Source organism: Brienomyrus brachyistius, chromosome 1, assembly GCF_023856365.1.
Source record: "Brienomyrus brachyistius isolate T26 chromosome 1, BBRACH_0.4, whole genome shotgun sequence".
Taxonomy (NCBI): domain Eukaryota; kingdom Metazoa; phylum Chordata; class Actinopteri; order Osteoglossiformes; family Mormyridae; genus Brienomyrus; species Brienomyrus brachyistius.
The window spans coordinates 4,167,022-4,186,818 of record NC_064533.1 but is presented as its reverse complement, the minus strand read 5'-3'; the positions used below and the strand labels follow the sequence as shown (position 1 = coordinate 4,186,818).

Genomic DNA, 19,797 nt, shown 5'->3' with positions numbered 1-19,797 from the left:
AGTGACGGCCCAGGCGTGAGTGCAGTCAGGCTGAGCTCCCGGTGACGGCCCAGGCGTGAGTGCAGTCAGACTGAGCTCCCGGTGACGGCCCAGGCGTTAGTGCAGTCAGGCCGAGCTCCCGGTGACGGCCCAGGCGTGAGTGCAGTCAGGCTGAGCTCCCGGTGACGGCCCAGGCGTGAGCGCGGCCAGGCCGAGCTCCCAGTGACGGCCCAGGCGTGAGTGCAGTCAGGCCGAGCTCCCAGTGACGGCCCAGGCGTGAGTGCAGTCTGGCCGAGCTCCCAGTGACGGCCCAGGCGTGAGCGCGGCCAGGCCGAGCTCCCAGTGACGGCCCAGGCGTGAGCGCGGCCAGGCCGAGCTCCCAGTGACGGCCTAGGCGTGAGTGACGTCAGGCCGAGCTCCCAGTGACGACCCAGGCGTGAGTGCAGTCAGGCCGAGCTTCCAGTGACGGCCCAGGCGTGAGTGCAGTCAGGCCGAGCTCCCAGTGACGGCCCAGGCGTGAGTGCAGTCAGGCCGAGCTCCCAGTGACGGCCCAGGCGTGAGTGCAGTCAGGCCGAGCTCCCAGTGACGGCCCAGGCGTGAGTGCAGTCAGGCCGAGCTCCCAGTGACGGCCCAGGCGTGAGTGCAGTCAGGCCGAGCTCCCAGTGACGGCCCAGGCGTGAGTGACGTCAGGCCGAGCTCCCAGTGACGACCCAGGCGTGAGTGCGGTCAGGCCGAGCTTCCAGTGACGGCCCAGGCGTGAGCGCGGCCAGGCCGAGCTCCCAGTGATGGCCCAGGCGTGAGTGCAGTCAGGCCGAGCTTCCAGTGACGGCCCAGGCGTGAGTGTGGCCGGGCCGAGCTCCCAGTGACGGCCTAGGCGTGAGTGCAGTCAGGCCGAGCTCCCAGTGATGGCCCAGGCGTGAGTGCAGTCAGGCCGAGCTTCCAGTGACGGCCCAGGCGTGAGTGTGGCCGGGCCGAGCTCCCAGTGACGGCCCAGGCGTGAGTGCAGTCAGGCCGAGCTCCCAGTGACGGCCGAGGTGTGAGTGCAGTCAGGCTGAGCTCCCAGTGACGGCCCAGGCGTGAGTGAGGCCAGGCCGAGCTCCCACTGACGGCCCAGGCGTGAGTGACGTCAGGCCGAGCTCCCAGTGACGACCCAGGCGTGAGTGCAGTCAGGCCGAGCTCCCAGTGACGACCCAGGCGTGAGTGCAGTCAGGTCGAGCTCCCAGTGACGGCCCAGGCGTGAGTGAGGCCAGGCCGAGCTCCCAGTGACGGCCCAGGCGTGAGTGACGTCAGGCCGAGCTCCCAGTGACGACCCAGGCGTGAGTGCAGTCAGGCCGAGCTCCCAGTGACGACCCAGGCGTGAGTGCAGTCAGGCCGAGCTCCCAGTGACGGTCCAGGTACAGGGCAAACAGGACTGGACCAGGAGTGACACAACAGCATCTAGCCAAGCAAGAACCGAATAATACTGATCAATGATCAGAAGTGCAACAAAAGAATATTCATGGAACATAAAGAGCCTTCAGGCTAGTAGAGGAATTCATGGAATAGATGGGTCTTGAGATTAGAGATTGAGGCAAGTTTTCAAAAACAGAGGCTTGTGTTGAAGTTAAGTGGCAGTGCATCATGGGAGGCGAAAAGATGACCCTGTATTTCCTTGAATTTCTGGGCCCAGCTGTGGAGAAGGTGGCTGCCCCTCCCTCGGAGACCCAGAACAGCAACATGTGGATCATCGTGGGTGTGGTGGTGCCTGTGCTGCTGGTGGTGCTGATCATCGCCATCCTCTACTGGAAGCTGTGCCGTTCGGACAAGCTGGAGTTTCAGCCAGACGCCATGAGCATCCAGCAGCGGCAGAAGGTGAGTGAGTCTCCCTCCGTCTGTCACCGGCTGCCCGCCAGTGACCACTGACTCCATTGCTACCTTTTGGTTGTCAGTGTAAATACAGTATTATCTTTTAACTTTCAGTGATCCCCAGCTACCCTTTGTTTTTATACCTTTGCCTCTTGTTCCAGCTTTTCAGGAAGTGTGAGTAATGACACATTAGACACTCCTTCCTCTATTAATGTGGGGGGGGGGGGCAGCGATAAACCTTATGAGTCTGTCAGTCCCCTTGGTGCCTTTTGCCTTCTTATTTTCACACTACCTTGGTTCCCACACAGTCCATGTTTGGGTTGCATTATTCCCATCTTTTTCACTTTTTTCAATAACTGATCAGCACACGCCCTCCACACCCCAGAAGTGTGAGAAGCGCTCCTACCTTTGTGGCACAGCTCCTCCTGTTGCTAAGGCATCGGGTGGGTGGAGCGATCAGCCATTGGTCCAGGCCTCCAGGCGAAGCTGATCACAGGGGTTGTGAGCATCGTCGTGATTGGTTTGCAGGAGCTAATGTGCTTCACAACTGTGAGCATGCTCAGTAGAGCTCTCGGTACTGCATTCCCTGGACTCTGGCTTTTGGCTTATAGAGAATGGTCTTAAGACTCACGGTGGGAGAGGAGGGATCACACAGACCGTATTTCGGGTTTTTGCCTGCCATGAACTGCTGCCTAGCCTGTTGTTCGGGCTTTTGGGAAATGCTAGATCAAGGCCCTTCCTCAGCCCCTGTTCTGTACAGCATCTCTGCGAGGGTTATGGAGTCTAGGACCTAGTGATCCGCCAGCTACCTCATCTCACGTTTGTCTCCATCAGCCGCAAACAATGGGGGAATCAATGTTGCCGGTCTCATGCAAAAAGAGTGTTGAAAGCAATTGCGAGGAAGAGCAGGAAGATTGGGAGGCGGAGGAAGAGGAATGGGAGAAGGAGGTAAAGTGTAGTGGCGATGTGTCTGGTTAGGCCTCCCTTGGTCTTGTGGTAAAATCCTCAGACTGCTGCAAATTTGCATCACCGGAGCTGATAAGAGTTGCCAAGAGACTAAACAAATCCATGTTTAATAAGTAGTAATGACTTGATTGGTCCCCGGTCCTCCTTGTTGATGAGGGATTTCTCAAGGTTACTAGTTGGCAGTGAACTTACTCAGCCCTCCGATCCGGTTGGGGTCCATCATTCCAGCTCCTCTCTCCATGTTCATTAAGTCCCACCCACCACAGAGAGAATCAAGGCACCCAGGGAACGGCAAGGGCGGCGAGGAAGAGGAGGTGCGGACGGAGGCCGGTGAAGGAGCGAAGACAATGGAGAAGAGGCAGAGTGTGAGAGAGAGGAGAGGAAAACAGAAGGACATGAAGAGAGACGGAAGGAGCAAAAATGGGGGAGGCAGCAAGCTGAAGAAGTGGACGGATGATGAAGAAAAGTGGATGGATGTAGAGAGAGCTGAAGGAGAGAGAGGCATGGAGGTACAGCATGGACACAGTAGCTAGTAGACAACCAATCCCTTAGGTGTTCGGCCGTTCCTCGGCCAATAGCGACCTCCGCAGTGCTCCTGAGGAGTGTCAATTCACCCTTAAATTCGTCCACGGGAATGTGATTACCTCCGCTGGCTGTCAGGGGAAGTAAAAATGAGCAGAAGGTATTAAGTGTGAGAAAACCTCCTCCCGTTCTGGGAGTTTAGGGCGCCTCCATGTCTCCGTGACTCATTTACATTCAGCTGAAGGAGCGCGGCACATCGCCGCCCTGAAGGCCTGCTGGATTGACGGGCTCCAACAGAGAGGCCTTTCACAATCTCGTTCCTCTTTATATTCACACGCGTCCTGGTCAGGGCTCCACGAGACTGGAGGTTTTGTTTCCTTTTTACCTCCACCATTATGATGATAAATATCAGCAGAGTGAGTGAAGTGTCCTCTGTTCCCCTCGGCACCGGCCAGTACGATGACGGGACGCCCTGCATCGCCCTTCATGTACTGCTCCTTATCCTACAAAGAGACGTTTATTTTTTTTTAACTACAGAATGGTCAGTCAAGGACGATAAAACCTTACGAAGCGTCGTAAGGACATATGAAGGTTCACACTGAAGAACTTATTGTTTCATGTCCCCCTGCATCACGTGGGCTCCTGGGGTCCAGTGATGAGTTATGTTCTCTCTGCTGCAGCCTGCTGTTCCAGCGCAGTGGAGGGTCTGTCTAGATATTTCCCAGTCTGTAGGGAACGGTGATGCAGCCCAGGCTCCCTTCCTGTAGAGATCCTGTCTCATCCATCCAGCCCCCACCCTCCAGCCCCCACCTCTCGCTGCTCAGCCTGACGGAAGCTCTGCTGTGATAACAAGTTCTATTCCCCCAAACCCTTTCCTCCAGCTTCAGGCTCCCAGCGTCAAAGGATTCGACTTTGCCAAGCTGCACCTGGGCCAGCACAGCAAGGATGACATTGTGGTGATCCAGGAGCCCGCCCCACCGCCCGCGCCCGTCAAGGAGATGACGCCCTCCGAGAACGGGGAGGTGCCCACCCCCAAGTCGAAGGCGTCCTCCACAAAGGCGTCCCGCGGTACCCGCCGCAGGGGCAGGTGCGTGAGCCCGTAGCCCCGGTCTAAGCAAAGTCACGTCTCCGTAGCAATTAGCCTCGCAGGCCTCACGCAAAAGTTTGTTTCTTTGCTCTTTTAGTTTGGAAGCGACCTGTCAATGGGGTCATAACCCTCGTCACTGACAGCTGTTTTTATAGCTCTGTCTGCCCGAAAGACGACATGTAAGGCCGTTCTTTGTCATCCCTGCTGAAGCAGGGCCAACCCTGATCATTAAATAAACACAAATCTGCTGTGTGGATGTACTGCTCAACTCATCGGTTTTGCTGGTCGTTCATGTTGCCACAGGGCGCATCCAAAACGGGATACTTACACAGTACATACTGAAGTCTATTGCTAGGCCGGCAAAGCGGTGCATACTTTGTGTATACATGAGAATAGTATGCAAGCACTCCGACATGCTGCGGTCACCATGTTGCTGGATGTTTACCAGTAACACAGCTTGACCCCCACCAAAGTGAAAAACTGGTAAAAACAATTAGCAAACGCATGTACACATTTGAGACGACTTATGTAACTGGGTATTGTTTTCTACTCAAATCAGTACAGAGACAAGCACTCATCTCGAAAAAAAATTGACAAGCAAGTGACATTCTTTGCCGACTTAACGTGGTCTTAACGTAGATAATGTAGCATCCATCAGCTGTACACTGCAGAATTTAGCAGAATGCAGTCCGGGCACCGCCCACCTACTGCCTCTTCCATGCTGAGCAATTGGACATTCGGACTCACTCCATTTACTATATATTTCCTACTGCAAAGAAAACGAGTATCTGGTTTCGGACACACCTAGTTGTAGTACGGATGTTGCAACATATCTTTAATTACGGTGTCCCCCATAGGGAGTTCGTTACTCCGGGGTAGGGCTGCACGATATATCGTTTCGGCATCAGCATCGCACTGTACACACATGCAATAGTCTCATTGCAGGACCTGCAGTGTCACGTGACCCAAATTAAATTAAGCGGCGTGCACAGTGCTTTTGGTGTTCTGTGCTAAACTGACAAATGTCACGCTGTTCTTATTCTTAAACAATCCACAAAAGTCTAATATAATTTAGGTCAATTTACAGGTTTTTGGATACGGAGCCGACACGCAGCTTTGCACACGCAGCTTTGCACGCGCAGCTTTGCACGCGCAGCTTTGCACGCGCAGCTTTGCACGCGCAGCTTTGCATGCGCAGCTAACAAACATATCGATCACAGAACGAGCCACCAATCACAAACGTTTTTGATCGACTTGCTCCCTCTAGTCGTCATTTCACTACAGCGTAAAAATGAGTGCGGGACAGGATAAAATCACCAAAAAAAAAAGATTTTGTTGCAAAAACGAAATGCAACGTCAGCCATGTGGAGTTATTTTGGCTACAGAAAGCATGACATCGACCAAAAACAGGCCATTTCTCAACTGTGCCTTGCAGTTGTTGCCACAACATGGGGAAGCACAACTAATTTGTTTGATCGTTTAAATTGACATCACAAGCCCTGTATGATGAGTGCAAAACAAAATCTGATTGCCGTCCAAAGCGAAAAACTATTTCAGACTGTTTGCCAGTGTTACGCCGTCTGAGAAAAGTTCCAAACGACAGAAGAAATAACCGATATGATAACCTTCCATGTTGCAAAAGACATGGTACCGATTAACATAGTCAGCAAAGAGGGTTATAAGAACATGATCCGGTCACTTGGCAAGCGGTATATAATACTGTCAAGGACCTGATTTGAAACGGAACTTTTAACGGTACAGTATCATGCAGCTTCAATGGATTTGTGGTCGAGCCGGACAACGGAGCCCTATGTAAGCCTGACTGTCCATTAATGACGGCGTCCACTAATTAGACGACTGGAACTAATTAGATTTTTTAAAATCCTAATATCACAATATATATCGCAGAAAGAATAAATATTGCAATGTGATTTTTTTTCCCCCAATATCGTGCAGTCCTAGTCCAGGGTTCAACACTGATTCTTCTGAAGCAAAACTGCGTACAGCTTCTTCTGGTAAAATGAGAGTGATGTCCCAGAAAGGTAGAGGTGGGTGGGGCTGGGAGCAGCAAAGCTGATTGGGCGGCTAATACTTCAGCTGTATCTCTTCCGCCGTGTGATTTTCATTAACAGGCGAACAGTACGGGGCTCGTGCTTTAATTGGGAATTGCCTGTTGTCCTGCGTGTTCTACACTGTGGTGGTAGCTGTGTTTATAAACGTAATGTAGCTAATAGGACTTGTTTTTCCACCAATGACATGCTTCAGAACAAAAACCCCCCCCCCCCCCCCCCCCCCCCCCCGCATCTTCCGCACAACGCAAGTTTCGGGATCACAGGTCTCTATGTCCGGACAGGATCTCACCGTCGGACGGGGATTCCATGGTGAGCGAGCCATCCAGCCCCAGGGAGTCGACAGAGGACACCCTGCAGCCTCCGACCACACCCCCCGAGGGGAAGCAACCCCGCAAGCCCCCCAAGAATGGCAAGTCTCCCCAGCCGAAGCGTGAGAGAGCATTTCTGATCTTTTCCGGGCCAAGCAGCCAGAGCATATCAGAGTTGTCCTTCTGCCGGTATGAAGCAGACCTGAGTCACCAAAGAGGAATGGGCCCTGTTATAGACTCACACCAATCTACAGGAGCTCAAGCTTATTTTCAGGAAGAGGAAGGTCTTCCAGGAAGCTCCTAGGCCCTCCGTCTGCTGTGGGGACGGATTTGTTCAGCAGACTAAACACTCTGCTTGTTGCCAAAGGGAGAACATCCACTCTATCAGTAGAGTGGGCTTTTGCTTTGTCCGTCTGAGCCATTGTCCTGAGTCTGTTAAAACAACCCCTACATACTGGTGTCTCTCTCTGATTACATACAGACCGCTCTTGCTTGTCTGCCATGCGGAGACGTTAATTCCTGTCCAAGTCGCCTCTCTGCAGGGCTGAGTTTGCACCTAAGTGCTGAATACATCAGTGCAACTTCCCTTTTAGGTCCAGTCCTCCGGTAATGCTCGGTTGTTCTGAAATGTTTTCAGTTTTTCAGTATCCCTTTTACTTACAGAGATGTTTTTTCTTTCCATTTGGCCATCAGAAAGGGGTCAAATTTAAAACTGAGTGTAGATCGTTGTGTTAGTCCGGAACCCCTGAATGCATTGTTTTCAGAAGGATCAGATTTTTAAATATTTATGATTGTTTCAGGGATTAATTACACCAAAATATAAATAGCATTAAATACATGCTAAATGGAAGTGCTGACTAAGTGAACTGTAATTATGAGTAATTTCTGATTCTGTTTTTATAAACTTTTATATTCATATTTCGGGGTGGTGGTTCAAACGGTGAAAGTGTTACTGCTAGTGAAAGGGACTCAGCAGTAGTTCCTATTGCAGATTAATGGGACATCATGTCTAAATGTTTAATATTTCGCTGGAGTTGCCCATGGAGGGCGTCCGTCTCGGCACAGGCCGCTTGGTGTCTGGCCGAGGTGCCGCGCCAATGAAGGTGTGGATGATCTGTGTTCTTCTCCCAGGAGCGCCGACAGCAGGCAGCTTGGACGAGCAGCTCTCCTCAGCCTCCATCTTTGAGCACGTGGACCGCATGTCCCGCTCTGCCGACGGGACTCGCCGCGTGTCCAACAAGATCCAACTGATCGCCATGCAGCCCATGCCAGTGCCAGCCCAGCAGAGCCCTGCCGTGACGGCCAGGGTGCCCGAGAGCGCCACCGTCAACCGCGAGGTGAGGCTCCGGCCCACACATGTACATTTAACATTTACTCATTTCCCTGTTTTTACCCAAAGCGACTTAGAGTAGTGGGAGGGGCTACAGTTTATGGTCTCCCAGGGATTTGAACCCATGACCTTTACTATGAGAGCAAATAGGAGCCTGCCACTCGCCTAACCGTAAAAAGGCAGCGGGGTCCAGCCGCCTGAACTATGCGCTCAATTCCCATCCTGGCTGCCTTCTTCATTAGGCCTGATTGATGCAGTCATTAAACACTCTTCAGGTCACAACAGAATATAATGTGACCATTTGTCAGAGATATTTAGAAAACACAGCAACCTGCTATAGTGCTGTTAGCTAAACTAAAATATATTATTGCTAATTAGTGCTAATTATTCATCATTTGTAGTGAACATTTATGTGTTTTTTAACAGAAACAAAATACATTGCTGTTGGTCATTAGTTAGTTTTTTTCCAGCGGTTTCAAGCAAAATCCCTTTTTTGGTTAACAAGTGATTAATAATGAATATTATATTATTCCTTTTAAGGGTCAGCAGAAAAGCATGTCTAAGTATTTAACACATTTTTCACCACTGCTGTCCTGACATAACTGGAAAGGTCTGCAGTGGTTTCGGTTCTAACATGATTGCAGTTAATCTCGATTTTAGTTGTACTGGGGCCGGGCTGGACCTCGGTGCTCGTCTTGCCGTCCTGTCGGTCTCACTGCAGCGACTCGCCTCTCTTCAAGGTCCAGGTAGCGCTGAGGCACAAATCCGAGATCGAGCACCACCGCAACAAGATCCGCCTGCGCGCCAAGAGGAAGGGCCACTACGACTTCCCCGCCATGGACGACATCATGGGCAGCTTTGGCGACACCAAGGACCAGCAGCACATTTACCAGAAGGCTCAGCAGCAGATCGACAAGATCCTGCAGCCGGACGACCATGTTCCCGCGGCCGCCATGGAGCCCCGGAGGAGGTTAGTGCTCACTGGGCACGTGTGGTTCATACATAAACCCTCTACCATCTTCTGTTGGTTCACCGGTGACCTTTCATAGGCTGCGTGAATTTCTTCTGTACTTCCTGTGAAGATAATTGCTCATTAGAACATATTCCGTTCCGTGAAACCCCTGTGTGATTTGATGACCCATCTGTCTCTGAACATTGTTGAATAAGTCTGACATCAGCAGTAATTACAGGTTTATTTAGTTTCGGTATTAAGCCATGCTGTGTTGACCTGGCTAAGCCAAGACTATGAATGAGAATCTAATTTTTTTATTGTCACTGCATGAATGATTGGACAACAACAATAAACAATAAATAACACTAGGCTGGGATCTGTAGTAATAATTAGTGTAGCAATATTTAGATATGAAGAATAAAGGAGGGACAGTTCGACTTTGGGCATTGAGTACCCAAGAATTTGATCAGCCACAGGACCAGTGGCGGTATGTTTACCAGGACACTGGTGATACAGAGGGTGCTGTGTGTCCACCCTGCCAGGGGGAGGCGCTCTCCCAAGCAGCGGAAGAAGAACCAGGTGAATGGCAGCCTTACAGATGCGGACCGGGACCAGCTGATCGGCACGGATAGTGACGGCACGTACAAAAAGTACCCGGGAGTCAACAACGTGGCTTATGTGGTGAGTGGGAGAGACCTGCTGGGAGAGATGTGCTGGGAATGGGAGACACGTGCTGGGAGAGTGGGAGAGATGTGCTGGGAGAGTGGGGGAATGGGAGAGAACTGCTGGGAGAGTGGAAGAGATGTGCTGGGAGAGTGGGGGAATGGGAGAGACGTACTGGAGGAGTGGGAGACACGTGCTGGGAGAGTGGGAGAGATGTGCTGGGAGAGTGGGGGAATGGGAGACACGTGCTGGGAGAGTGGGAGAGATGTGCTAGGAGAGTGGGGGAATGGGAGAGACCTGCTGGGAGAGTGTGAGAGATGTGCTGGGAGAGTGGGGGAATGGGAGAGACGTACTGGAGGAGTGGGAGAGATGTGCTAGGAGAGTGGGGGAATGGGAGAGACCTGCTGGGAGAGTGTGAGAGATGTGCTGGGAGAGTGGGGGAATGGGAGAGACGTACTGGAGGAGTGGGAGAGATGTGCTAGGAGAGTGGGGGAATGGGAGAGACCTGCTGGGAGAGTGTGAGAGATGTGCTGGGAGAGTGGGGGAATGGGAGAGACGTACTGGAGGAGTGGGAGAGATGTGCTGGGAGAGTGGGGGAATGGGAGACACGTGCTGGGAGAGTGGGAGAGATGTGCTGGGAGAGTGGGGGAATGGGAGAGACCTGCTGGGAGAGTGTGAGAGATGTGCTGGGAGAGTGGGGGAATGGGAGACACGTGCTGGGAGAGTGGGAGAGATGTGCTGGGAGAGTGGGGGAATGGGAGAGACCTGCTGGGGGAATGGGAGAGACGTGCTGTCTCAGACACATGTAGCTGGCATGTATCTACTGTACATGAGTGCACTGTGCTCAAAGTGGTGAATCAACACCTGTTTGAGACAGTTATATGGATACAGGACTGGAATTGTTTTATTTCCCCCTGCTGTATTTTTACTGTACTGCAGGTATTTTTATAGGACTATAGGACAGAAATAACAATAACTGGATTTTGTGTGGACTGAATCTCATTCTGTTTCCTGCTCAGTCTGATCCAGACCAGCCCCCAGACGCTCGAAGCCCGTCTCCGGCTGACGACGTGTTTGTGGGTCCTGGGTCTCCACCTCCCGGCCACGCCCCGCCACCGCCAGCATACGTGCCCCCACAGCCCTCCATCGAGGAGGCCCGACAGCAGATGCACTCCCTGCTGGACGACGCCTTCGCGCTGGTGTCGCCCGGCTCACAGGGAAGCGTGGCTGGCATCACCCTCCCAGGCCTGAACCAGTGGGCCTCACCATATCCCACTGGCCCAGCCATGAGCCCCTTCTCTACGGTGAGTGTGGGCTCTTCTCCGCACTGACGGTGGGATGGCGGGTTCTTCTCAGTACTGACGGTGGGAGGGCGGGCTCTTCTCCGCACTGACGGTGGGAGGGCGGGCTCTTCTCCGCACTGACGGTGGGAGGGTGGGCTCTTCTCAGTACTGACGGTGGGAGGGCGGGCTCTTCTCCGCACTGACGGTGGGAGGGCGGGCTCTTCTCAGTACTGACGGTGGGAGGGCGGGCTCTTCTCCGCACTGATGGTGGGAGGGCGGGCTCTTTTCAGTACTGACGGTGGGAGGGCGGGCTCTTCTCCGCACTGATGGTGGGAGGACGGGCTCTTCTCCGCACTGACGGTGGGATGTCGGGCTCTTCTCCGCACTGACGGTGGGATGGCGGGCTCTTCTCAGTACTGACGGTGGGATGGCGGGCTCTTCTCCGCACTGACGGTGGGATGTCGGGCTCTTCTCCGCACTGACGGTGGGAGGACGGGCTCTTCTCAGTACTGACGGTGGGAGGACGGGCTCTTCTCAGTACTGGCGGTGGGATGGCGGGCTCTTCTCCGCACTGACGGTGGGATGTCGGGCTCTTCTCCGCACTGACGGTGGGAGGACGGGCTCTTCTCAGTACTGACGGTGGGAGGGCGGGCTCTTCTCAGTACTGACGGTGGGATGGCGGGCTCTTCTCCGCACTGACGGTGGGAGGGTGGGCTCTTCTCAGTACTGACGGTGGGAGGGCGGGCTCTTCTCCTCACTGACGGTAGGAGGGTGGGCTCTTCTCAGTACTGCCGGTGGGATGGCGGGCTCTTCTCCGCACTGACGGTGGGAGGTCGGGCTCTTCTCCGCACTGACGGTGGGATGTCGGGCTCTTCTCCGCACTGACGGTGGGAGGACGGGCTCTTCTCAGTACTGACGGTGGGAGGGCGGGCTCTTCTCAGTACTGGCGGTGGGATGGCGGGCTCTTCTCCGCACTGACGGTGGGAGGACGGGCTCTTCTCCGCACTGACGGTGGGATGTCGGGCTCTTCTCCGCACTGACGGTGGGAGGACGGGCTCTTCTCAGTACTGACGGTGGGAGGGCGGGCTCTTCTCAGTACTGGCGATGGGATGGCGGGCTCTTCTCCGCACTGACGGTGGGAGGACGGGCTCTTCTCAGTACTGACGGTGGGATGGCGGGCTCTTCTCAGTACTGACGGTGGGAGGGCGGGCTCTTCTCCGCACTGACGGTGGGAGGGCGGGCTCTTCTCAGTACTGACGGTGGGAGGGCGGGCTCTTCTCCGCACTGACGGTGGGAGGGCGGGCTCTTCTCAGTACTGACGGTGGGATGTCGGGCTCTTCTCCGCACTGACGGTGGGAGGGCGGGCTCTTCTCCGCACTGACGGTGGGAGGACGGGCTCTTCTCCGCACTGATGGTGGGATGGCGGGCTCTTCTCAGTACTGACGGTGGGATGGCGGGCTCTTCTCCGCACTGACGGTGGGATGGCGGGCTCTTCTCCGCACTGACGGTGGGAGGTCGGGCTCTTCTCAGTACTGACGGTGGGAGGGCGGGCTCTTCTCAGTACTGACGGTGGGATGGCGGGCTCTTCTCCGCACTGACGGTGGGAGGGTGGGCTCTTCTCAGTACTGACGGTGGGAGGGCGGGCTCTTCTCCTCACTGACGGTAGGAGGGTGGGCTCTTCTCAGTACTGGCGGTGGGATGGCGGGCTCTTCTCCGCACTGACGGTGGGAGGTCGGGCTCTTCTCCGCACTGACGGTGGGAGGGCGGGCTCTTCTCCGCACTGACGGTGGGATGTCGGGCTCTTCTCCGCACTGACGGTGGGAGAACGGGCTCTTCTCAGTACTGACGGTGGGAGGGCGGGCTCTTCTCAGTACTGGCGGTGGGATGGCGGGCTCTTCTCCGCACTGACGGTGGGAGGACGGGCTCTTCTCCGCACTGACGGTGGGATGTCGGGCTCTTCTCCGCACTGACGGTGGGAGGACGGGCTCTTCTCAGTACTGACGGTGGGAGGGCGGGCTCTTCTCAGTACTGGCGATGGGATGGCGGGCTCTTCTCCGCACTGACGGTGGGAGGACGGGCTCTTCTCAGTACTGACGGTGGGATGGCGGGCTCTTCTCAGTACTGACGGTGGGAGGGCGGGCTCTTCTCCGCACTGAAGGTGGGATGGCGGGCTCTTCTCAGTACTGACGGTGGGAGGGCGGGCTCTTCTCCGCACTGACGGTGGGATGGCGGGCTCTTCTCAGTACTGACGGTGGGGTGGGAGGACGGGCTCTTCTCCGCACTGACGGTGGGAGGACGGGCTCTTCTCAGTACTGACGGTGGGAGGGCGGGCTCTTCTCCGCACTGACGGTGGGAGGACGGGCTCTTCTCAGTACTGACGGTGGGATGTCGGGCTCTTCTCCGCACTGACGGTGGGAGGGCGGGCTCTTCTCAGTACTGACGGTGGGATGTCGGGCTCTTCTCCGCACTGACGGTGGGAGGGCGGGCTCTTCTCCGCACTGACGGTGGGATGGCGGGCTCTTCTCAGTACTGACGGTGGGAGGACGGGCTCTTCTCCGCACTGACGGTGGGAGGACGGGCTCTTCTCAGTACTGACGGTGGGAGGGCGGGCTCTTCTCCGCACTGACGGTGGGAGGACGGGCTCTTCTCAGTACTGACGGTGGGATGTCGGGCTCTTCTCCGCACTGACGGTGGGAGGGTGGGCTCTTCTCCGCACTGACGGTGGGAGGGCGGGCTCTTCTCAGTACTGACGGTGGGAGGACGGGCTCTTCTCCGCACTGACGGTGGGAGGACGGGCTCTTCTCAGTACTGACGGTGGGAGGGCGGGCTCTTCTCCGCACTGACGGTGGGAGGACGGGCTCTTCTCAGTACTGACGGTGGGATGTCGGGCTCTTCTCCGCACTGACGGTGGGAGGGCGGGCTCTTCTCAGTACTGACGGTGGGAGGGCGGGCTCTTCTCCGCACTGACGGTGGGAGGGCGGGCTCTTCTCAGTACTGACGGTGGGATGTCGGGCTCTTCTCCGCACTGACGGTGGGAAGGCGGGCTCTTCTCCGCACTGACGGTGGGAGGACGGGCTCTTCTCCGCACTGATGGTGGGATGGCGGGCTCTTCTCAGTACTGACGGTGGGATGGCGGGCTCTTCTCCGCACTGACGGTGGGATGGCGGGCTCTTCTCCGCACTGAAGGTGGGAGGTCGGGCTCTTCTCCGCACTGACGGTGGGATGGCGGGCTCTTCTCAGTACTGACGGTGGGAGGGCGGGATCTTCTCCGCACTGACGGTGGGAGGGCGGGCTCTTCTCCGCACTGACGGTGGGAGGGCGGGCTCTTCTCAGTACTGACGGTGGGATGTCGGGCTCTTCTCAGTACTGACGGTGGGAGGGCAGGCTCTTCTCCGCACTGACGGTGGGAGGGCGGGCTCTTCTCCGCACTGACGGTGGGAGGGTGGGCTCTTCTCAGTACTGACGGTGGGAGGGCGGGCTCTTCTCCTCACTGACGGTGGGAGGGTGGGCTCTTCTCAGTACTGACGGTGGGAGGGCGGGCTCTTCTCCTCACTGACGGTGGGAGGGTGGGCTCTTCTCAGTACTGACGGTGGGAGGGCGGGCTCTTCTCCGCACTGATGGTGGGAGGATGGACTCTTCTCCGCACTGACGGTGGGATGGTGAGCATGGGGAAGCCCTCTCTCCCTTATACATGGTCTCTCTGCCAGTTGGATTCTTATACCCATAGCTGAAATTGCAGGAGGCGCTTAATAGAGAACGAGGAGCCAAACTCCTTCTAAGGTCTCACAGCATGCTGGCCAGGCTCAGCAGGCCACAGCGTCTCTCTGTATTATTCATGCGCCTTGGGCCTAGACCGAAAGGTGAACTCTGGGTTTGGACTGGTTCTGAGAGGAGGCAGTGATATGTGCTGTGTGGTTGCCAAGTTCCGGCGCGGTGCCAAGAAGCTTCGCGGCCTGTCATTGTGCAGTCAGCAGCTGCAAGAACTGCGAGTGCATGACTCCCACCGAGCTCGCTATTAATTGGGCATTCCCGGGCCTGTGAGTCACACCGGTATGTCCAGCCTGAGCGGGAAGCCGCTCACCTGTAGACCCTCCATGAGACTTATGTCTCTTGGTGGAGCAGTTTCAGAACTGAGAGGGACTCTCTAATTATACAGCCCGAATCAAGTACCCATGCTGGACAGTTCTACTCTCTGGCATGAAGCAAAGCAAGCAAGATACCAGCACCTTTTCAGACCAGTATGTATTTTTCCAGAATGAGGCAGAAGAGTGTCTGGGTTAGTCTGTTTTTCATAAGTTAATCGAATGGGCTTCTTACTGTCTTATGGTATCTGGCTTTGTCCTGATTACTGTCTTCATAGTATGAGTCAGTGTAGTATTGAAAGATTCTTCGAGCTTCTGCAAAAGGCCATTTATATACATTTATGTCTTAGTTCCTTTGTGTTGTGAAAAGTCTTTTTTGAATATTGACTTTGTCATTCGGGAAACAGATGAATTCAAATGAAGCACTTAAGATGAACATGCCAGAAAGGATGTGTTTTTGTGTGTGTGCGTGTGGGTTATGTGTGTATGTTACATAGTGGGGACCACGTGATGTGCTAAAAATGTGTTATTTTGACATTTGACATTTTGAAAATTAGATTGTCTGGTTACTTATGATTAAGGTTAGGGCTGGTTAAGGGTGTCATTGTTGGGATTAGGGTTTTGCCCATAGGAATGAATGGAGAGTCCCCACAAAGATATGAACACAAATGTGTGTGTGTGTGCATACGTGTCTGTGTGTGTCTGTGTCTGTCTGTGTGTGTCTGTGTCTGTCTGTGTGTGTCTTTGTCTGTCTGTGTGTGTCTGTGTGTGTCTGTGTGTGTGTGTGTGTGTCTGTCTGTCTGTGTGAGTGTCTGTGTGTCTGTGTGTGTCTGTGTCTGTGTGTGTGTGTGTGTGTGTGTCTGTGTGTGTGTGTGTGCTAACCCCCTCCCGCCAGTATAAGACCGAACAGTCCCCACAGCTGTGTGTCTGTATGTGTATATGTTTGAAAAATGTATTAGTCTCTCTTCGGTTCTCGTTGAAGGTTCATCAGAAGTACCTGCGGTGTGTGACCAGCGACCCCACATCCCACTCCAGCTTCTTTTCTTAGCTGTCTGTCCGATTGGTGTGCTCACGCCGTCTCTCTGTCTCCCCCTAGAGGTATGCGGATGCGGCAGTGTCCCCCCAAGCCCAGAGCCCGTCACAGAGGTGGGTCACTACGGCGGGAAAGCCATTTTCCCCTGTGCCACACTGGCATTCGCCCTGCTTCATAATAGCTTCTTGGATTAGTAGCCTTTTCCACACGTATTCCGCTGACACTTTCTGTCATCTGTCGCGTGCAAAGATATTGGCCTCATGAATAATGTATTTAGAGCAACTGAATTTATTCAGTTGAGCATCCCAAACAGGCATGGTTCTGGGGTGTAGCTCGGTGTCATTACTTATTCCCGGTATCGCTGGTTGCACATTACCCACAATCCCCTTCACCTGTAGTAGTGTCTTTGACGACTAATTTCTGTGCTTTTATCAAAATCTCAGACAGGAGAGCTTTTGTCAGAAATATGCATCGTGGGGAAGGAACCTTCAAATATTGGTAACTGTATATTTATTGAGTGGCCACTAAAAGAAAAAACTGCTGCAGAAGGTATTACAGACAGGTGGAAAATAGGACACCGTTTAATCCTTTGTTGCTAAACGAATTACAGGTTGTCTTTGATGTCCAGAAACCATGTGTGCTGTTTGTGATTGTAAATACTCCGTGTTGGATTCAGCCAGGGCCGGGAATCGGACTACCTCCCCGCAGAGGACCCAACTCAAGCCGACCAGATCCAGCCAGATGCACTGTACTCCAGCAGGGGGCTGTATGCCGACGAGCTCCCTTCCTCTGCCAGACCTCGGCCTGTTGGGGGCGCCACAGGTAACACTGCAGAATTATGTCTGCAAATCTCCCTGTAGGTACCTGAAGGAGACCCGTGTCTCAGCCTTTGAGCGATCAGCCTCTTGAGTGACTCACTCGGACATACTTGTGGTATTATTGGACTGTAACACAGATGGTGACAGAGGAATTGGTCTCTGTCACACTGTGGGATTTATTTAAGTTTCTGTGTGTGTCTGTGTGGGTTATGTTTATATTACATTGTGGGGACCAAATGTTCCCACAATATGATAAAAACCTGTTATTTGATGTTATGGGGACCATTTTTTTTCAGTCCTCACAAGGGGAAACTCAATCACCTAAAAATCTGTGACTGTAATCGAAAAACTAAAAATGTCTTTTATTTTGTTTGGTTACTTATGGTTAAGGTTAGGGCTGGGCAAGGGTTAAGGTTGTCGTCGTTGGGATTAGGGTTTTGCCCATTGAAATGAATGGCGAGTCCCCACAAAGATATGAACACAAACGTGTGTGTGCACAGGTGCCCAGGTGCACCAGCTGACCCAGGTGGGGCTGTCGAGCCGGATTGGCGCATACCCAGGCTTGGGTCGAGTCTCCTCCGCTCACCCAGGAGGCTCCAGTTGGGGGCGCTACCACTCTGAGGAGGAGTACAGCCGAGCCATACCTGGCAGAGACCAGGTGAGCTGCTGCCAGTCTGCTGTGTCCCCCCCCCCCCCCCCACACCATTATGAAAGACTGTGACCCTCCCAAACTACTGTGACATTTGTGAAATACTATATGCATAAAAGACACAAAAACTGCATTTGACAACTAATTAAGGGGGGAGCAGTTTAGAAGGAGGAGAGAGTGTTTTACTATTCACCATGCCGGTGTGGGATCTCCCAGCTCCAGATCCTAAGCTGCTTTCTCCCACACGGCATTCATGTCCCACTGACCGACTTCATTTGGATATTGGTTAACATGAAAGGGTTTATGCTCACCTCCCCTTTCTGCTTGAAGGAAGCTCGGTTGCACATCTCCGTCCCCGGCACAGCTGCAAACACTGCCGGCCTGTTTCTTTAGAAGGGTCAACATGGAGTCTGCTTTGTACGCTTTAATCGGTCAGGTCTGGTGCAGTGACACTACCGTCCTCTACACGTGACGAACATGGAAAATACTTTTATTATTCAAAAAACATTTTCTTTCAGTGTGAATTTGCCCCTACAGTTCTGGTTGGAGTGTGTGCCTCTGCTGTAGCTAACTTGGCATGTAGCTGTTGGCTGATGGGATGATAAAAGTTGAGCAAGACCACCAGGACTCTGCGGTTATCATGCTGAGTGATTTCAGCTAAGATAACTTGAGAGTTGGACTCCCCAGATACAACTTGTGAAATGAGAAGAGAGAAGAGACGCTCGTCCACCGCTAGTGCACAGTGTAGGATTCATACCATGCAATTCCCTGTTTCCCCTTGGAGAGCTTTGACCGTCCGATAATACATCTGATCCTTCATACCAGGCAATGGCTCAAAACTTACAAGCCTGTTGAAAGATCTCAGAGGAAATGGATGAGTCATTGAGGGACTTGAAGACTGCATGGACACTTCGAAGCTGCCAAAGACCACCTGGCCGAATACCCGGACTCGATCTCCTCATTCATCGGTTTTTGTGAAAACATCTGCATTCCAACAAAATCTGCAGATATAATGACAAGTCCTGGTTCACAACTGATCTTGGTGGTCTATAACAGCATAAGGTGGTGGCCTTCAAGACTAGTGAGAAATACAACAGGGCCCAGTGCAGATTTGGCAAAGAAATCAGATCTGCTAAAGGCCACGACAAAGCAGCTCCATGGGTCAGTCACTCACTGCAGCAAGACCCCTACACACTTTGCTGCTACACCAGCTAAACTCCATCACTCCCACCCAGGCCATTCTCAGCTCCCCCACCCCAATGCTGTCCACCGCCTCCTTTCCTCCCAGCTCTTACAGAGCAGAAGGTCAACATGCTTTTCAGGAAACAAAACATTAGGAATGCAGCAGGACCTGACCTGTTCTCTCCTGCCGAACTTATGCACAAGCAGAACAGTTATCATCCCTATTTGCAAGGCATCTCACACTCGTCTTTGAATCAATGCTCCAGCCCAAATTGCCATAAAACATTTCCCATCATTCCTGCCCATGAAAAACAAAATGTCTCCTGCCTGAACCCCTACAGACCCATACCTCTCTCCTTTGTTTTTAATGAAAACCTTTGAACCACTCATCCTCCCACCTAATAACTGCGATGGAAGCCCCCCTTGAACCTCTGCACTTTGCCTACCAAGCAAATCAGTCCTGCTCCATCCTGTAGTACCTGAACCGACCCAGTTCGTACTGAATCCCCCCTTATTGTTTGTGGACTAGCTCTGCTTTCAATGGTCATCCAGATTTTGCCGAGTTTGACCTCTCCCTGGGTCACCAAGGGAGGGACTTGTTTTTGACTTCTTTAACCAATCACAGTCTTCGGTGTATGACGTCACCACATTGGTCCATTTTTTTCTCTTTTTCAAACTCGAGGCTTGCAGCCATGCAGCCACCTGGCCTGGGGTGGTGTATCGCTCAGCAGGCTAAGCCTCTGTGTTTCTGTCTTTTTAGTATTATTTTGGTTGTTATTATTATCAGCACTTCATAAATACAGACGCACCCTTACACTGCTCCGTACAGCCTCTGCAGGAGAGCATGTTGGAATGTTTTCTAAATGGCACACACACTAAAACAGGTACCTAACAAATCTGTGCACCTTGCCACTTAACAGAAAACGCTGTTCTAATTAATGTGATGATATCATACAATGTTTGGTTAAAGAAGTGAAAAGCAACCCATTGTTGACCCAGGGACATGTCAAACTCGGCTAAATCAGG

General features: G+C 53.4%; 2 protein-coding genes across 2 annotated transcripts in view; both read left to right on the top strand.

The window, feature by feature from the left end:
* si:dkeyp-27e10.3 (UPF0606 protein KIAA1549) overlaps nt 1–19,797 on the top strand; it is a 56,695-nt gene that overhangs the window by 31,161 nt on the left and 5,737 nt on the right. Inside the window, exons 10-19 of the mRNA XM_049013260.1 lie at nt 1,649–1,830; nt 4,194–4,399; nt 6,753–6,880; nt 7,911–8,116; nt 8,850–9,079; nt 9,604–9,742; nt 10,744–11,028; nt 16,186–16,235; nt 16,799–16,944; nt 17,441–17,598. Coding sequence (XP_048869217.1) covers nt 1,649–1,830; nt 4,194–4,399; nt 6,753–6,880; nt 7,911–8,116; nt 8,850–9,079; nt 9,604–9,742; nt 10,744–11,028; nt 16,186–16,235; nt 16,799–16,944; nt 17,441–17,598 — 1,730 coding nt within the window. The remainder of the gene's footprint in view (nt 1–1,648; nt 1,831–4,193; nt 4,400–6,752; nt 6,881–7,910; nt 8,117–8,849; nt 9,080–9,603; nt 9,743–10,743; nt 11,029–16,185; nt 16,236–16,798; nt 16,945–17,440; nt 17,599–19,797) is intronic.
* Nucleotides 2,337–4,114, top strand: LOC125741882 (major centromere autoantigen B-like). Its single transcript, XM_049013364.1, has 2 exons — nt 2,337–2,772; nt 3,042–4,114. The coding sequence occupies exons 1-2, from the start codon at nt 2,668–2,670 to the stop codon at nt 3,321–3,323; spliced, it is 387 nt and encodes a 128-aa protein (XP_048869321.1). The 5' UTR covers nt 2,337–2,667; the 3' UTR covers nt 3,324–4,114.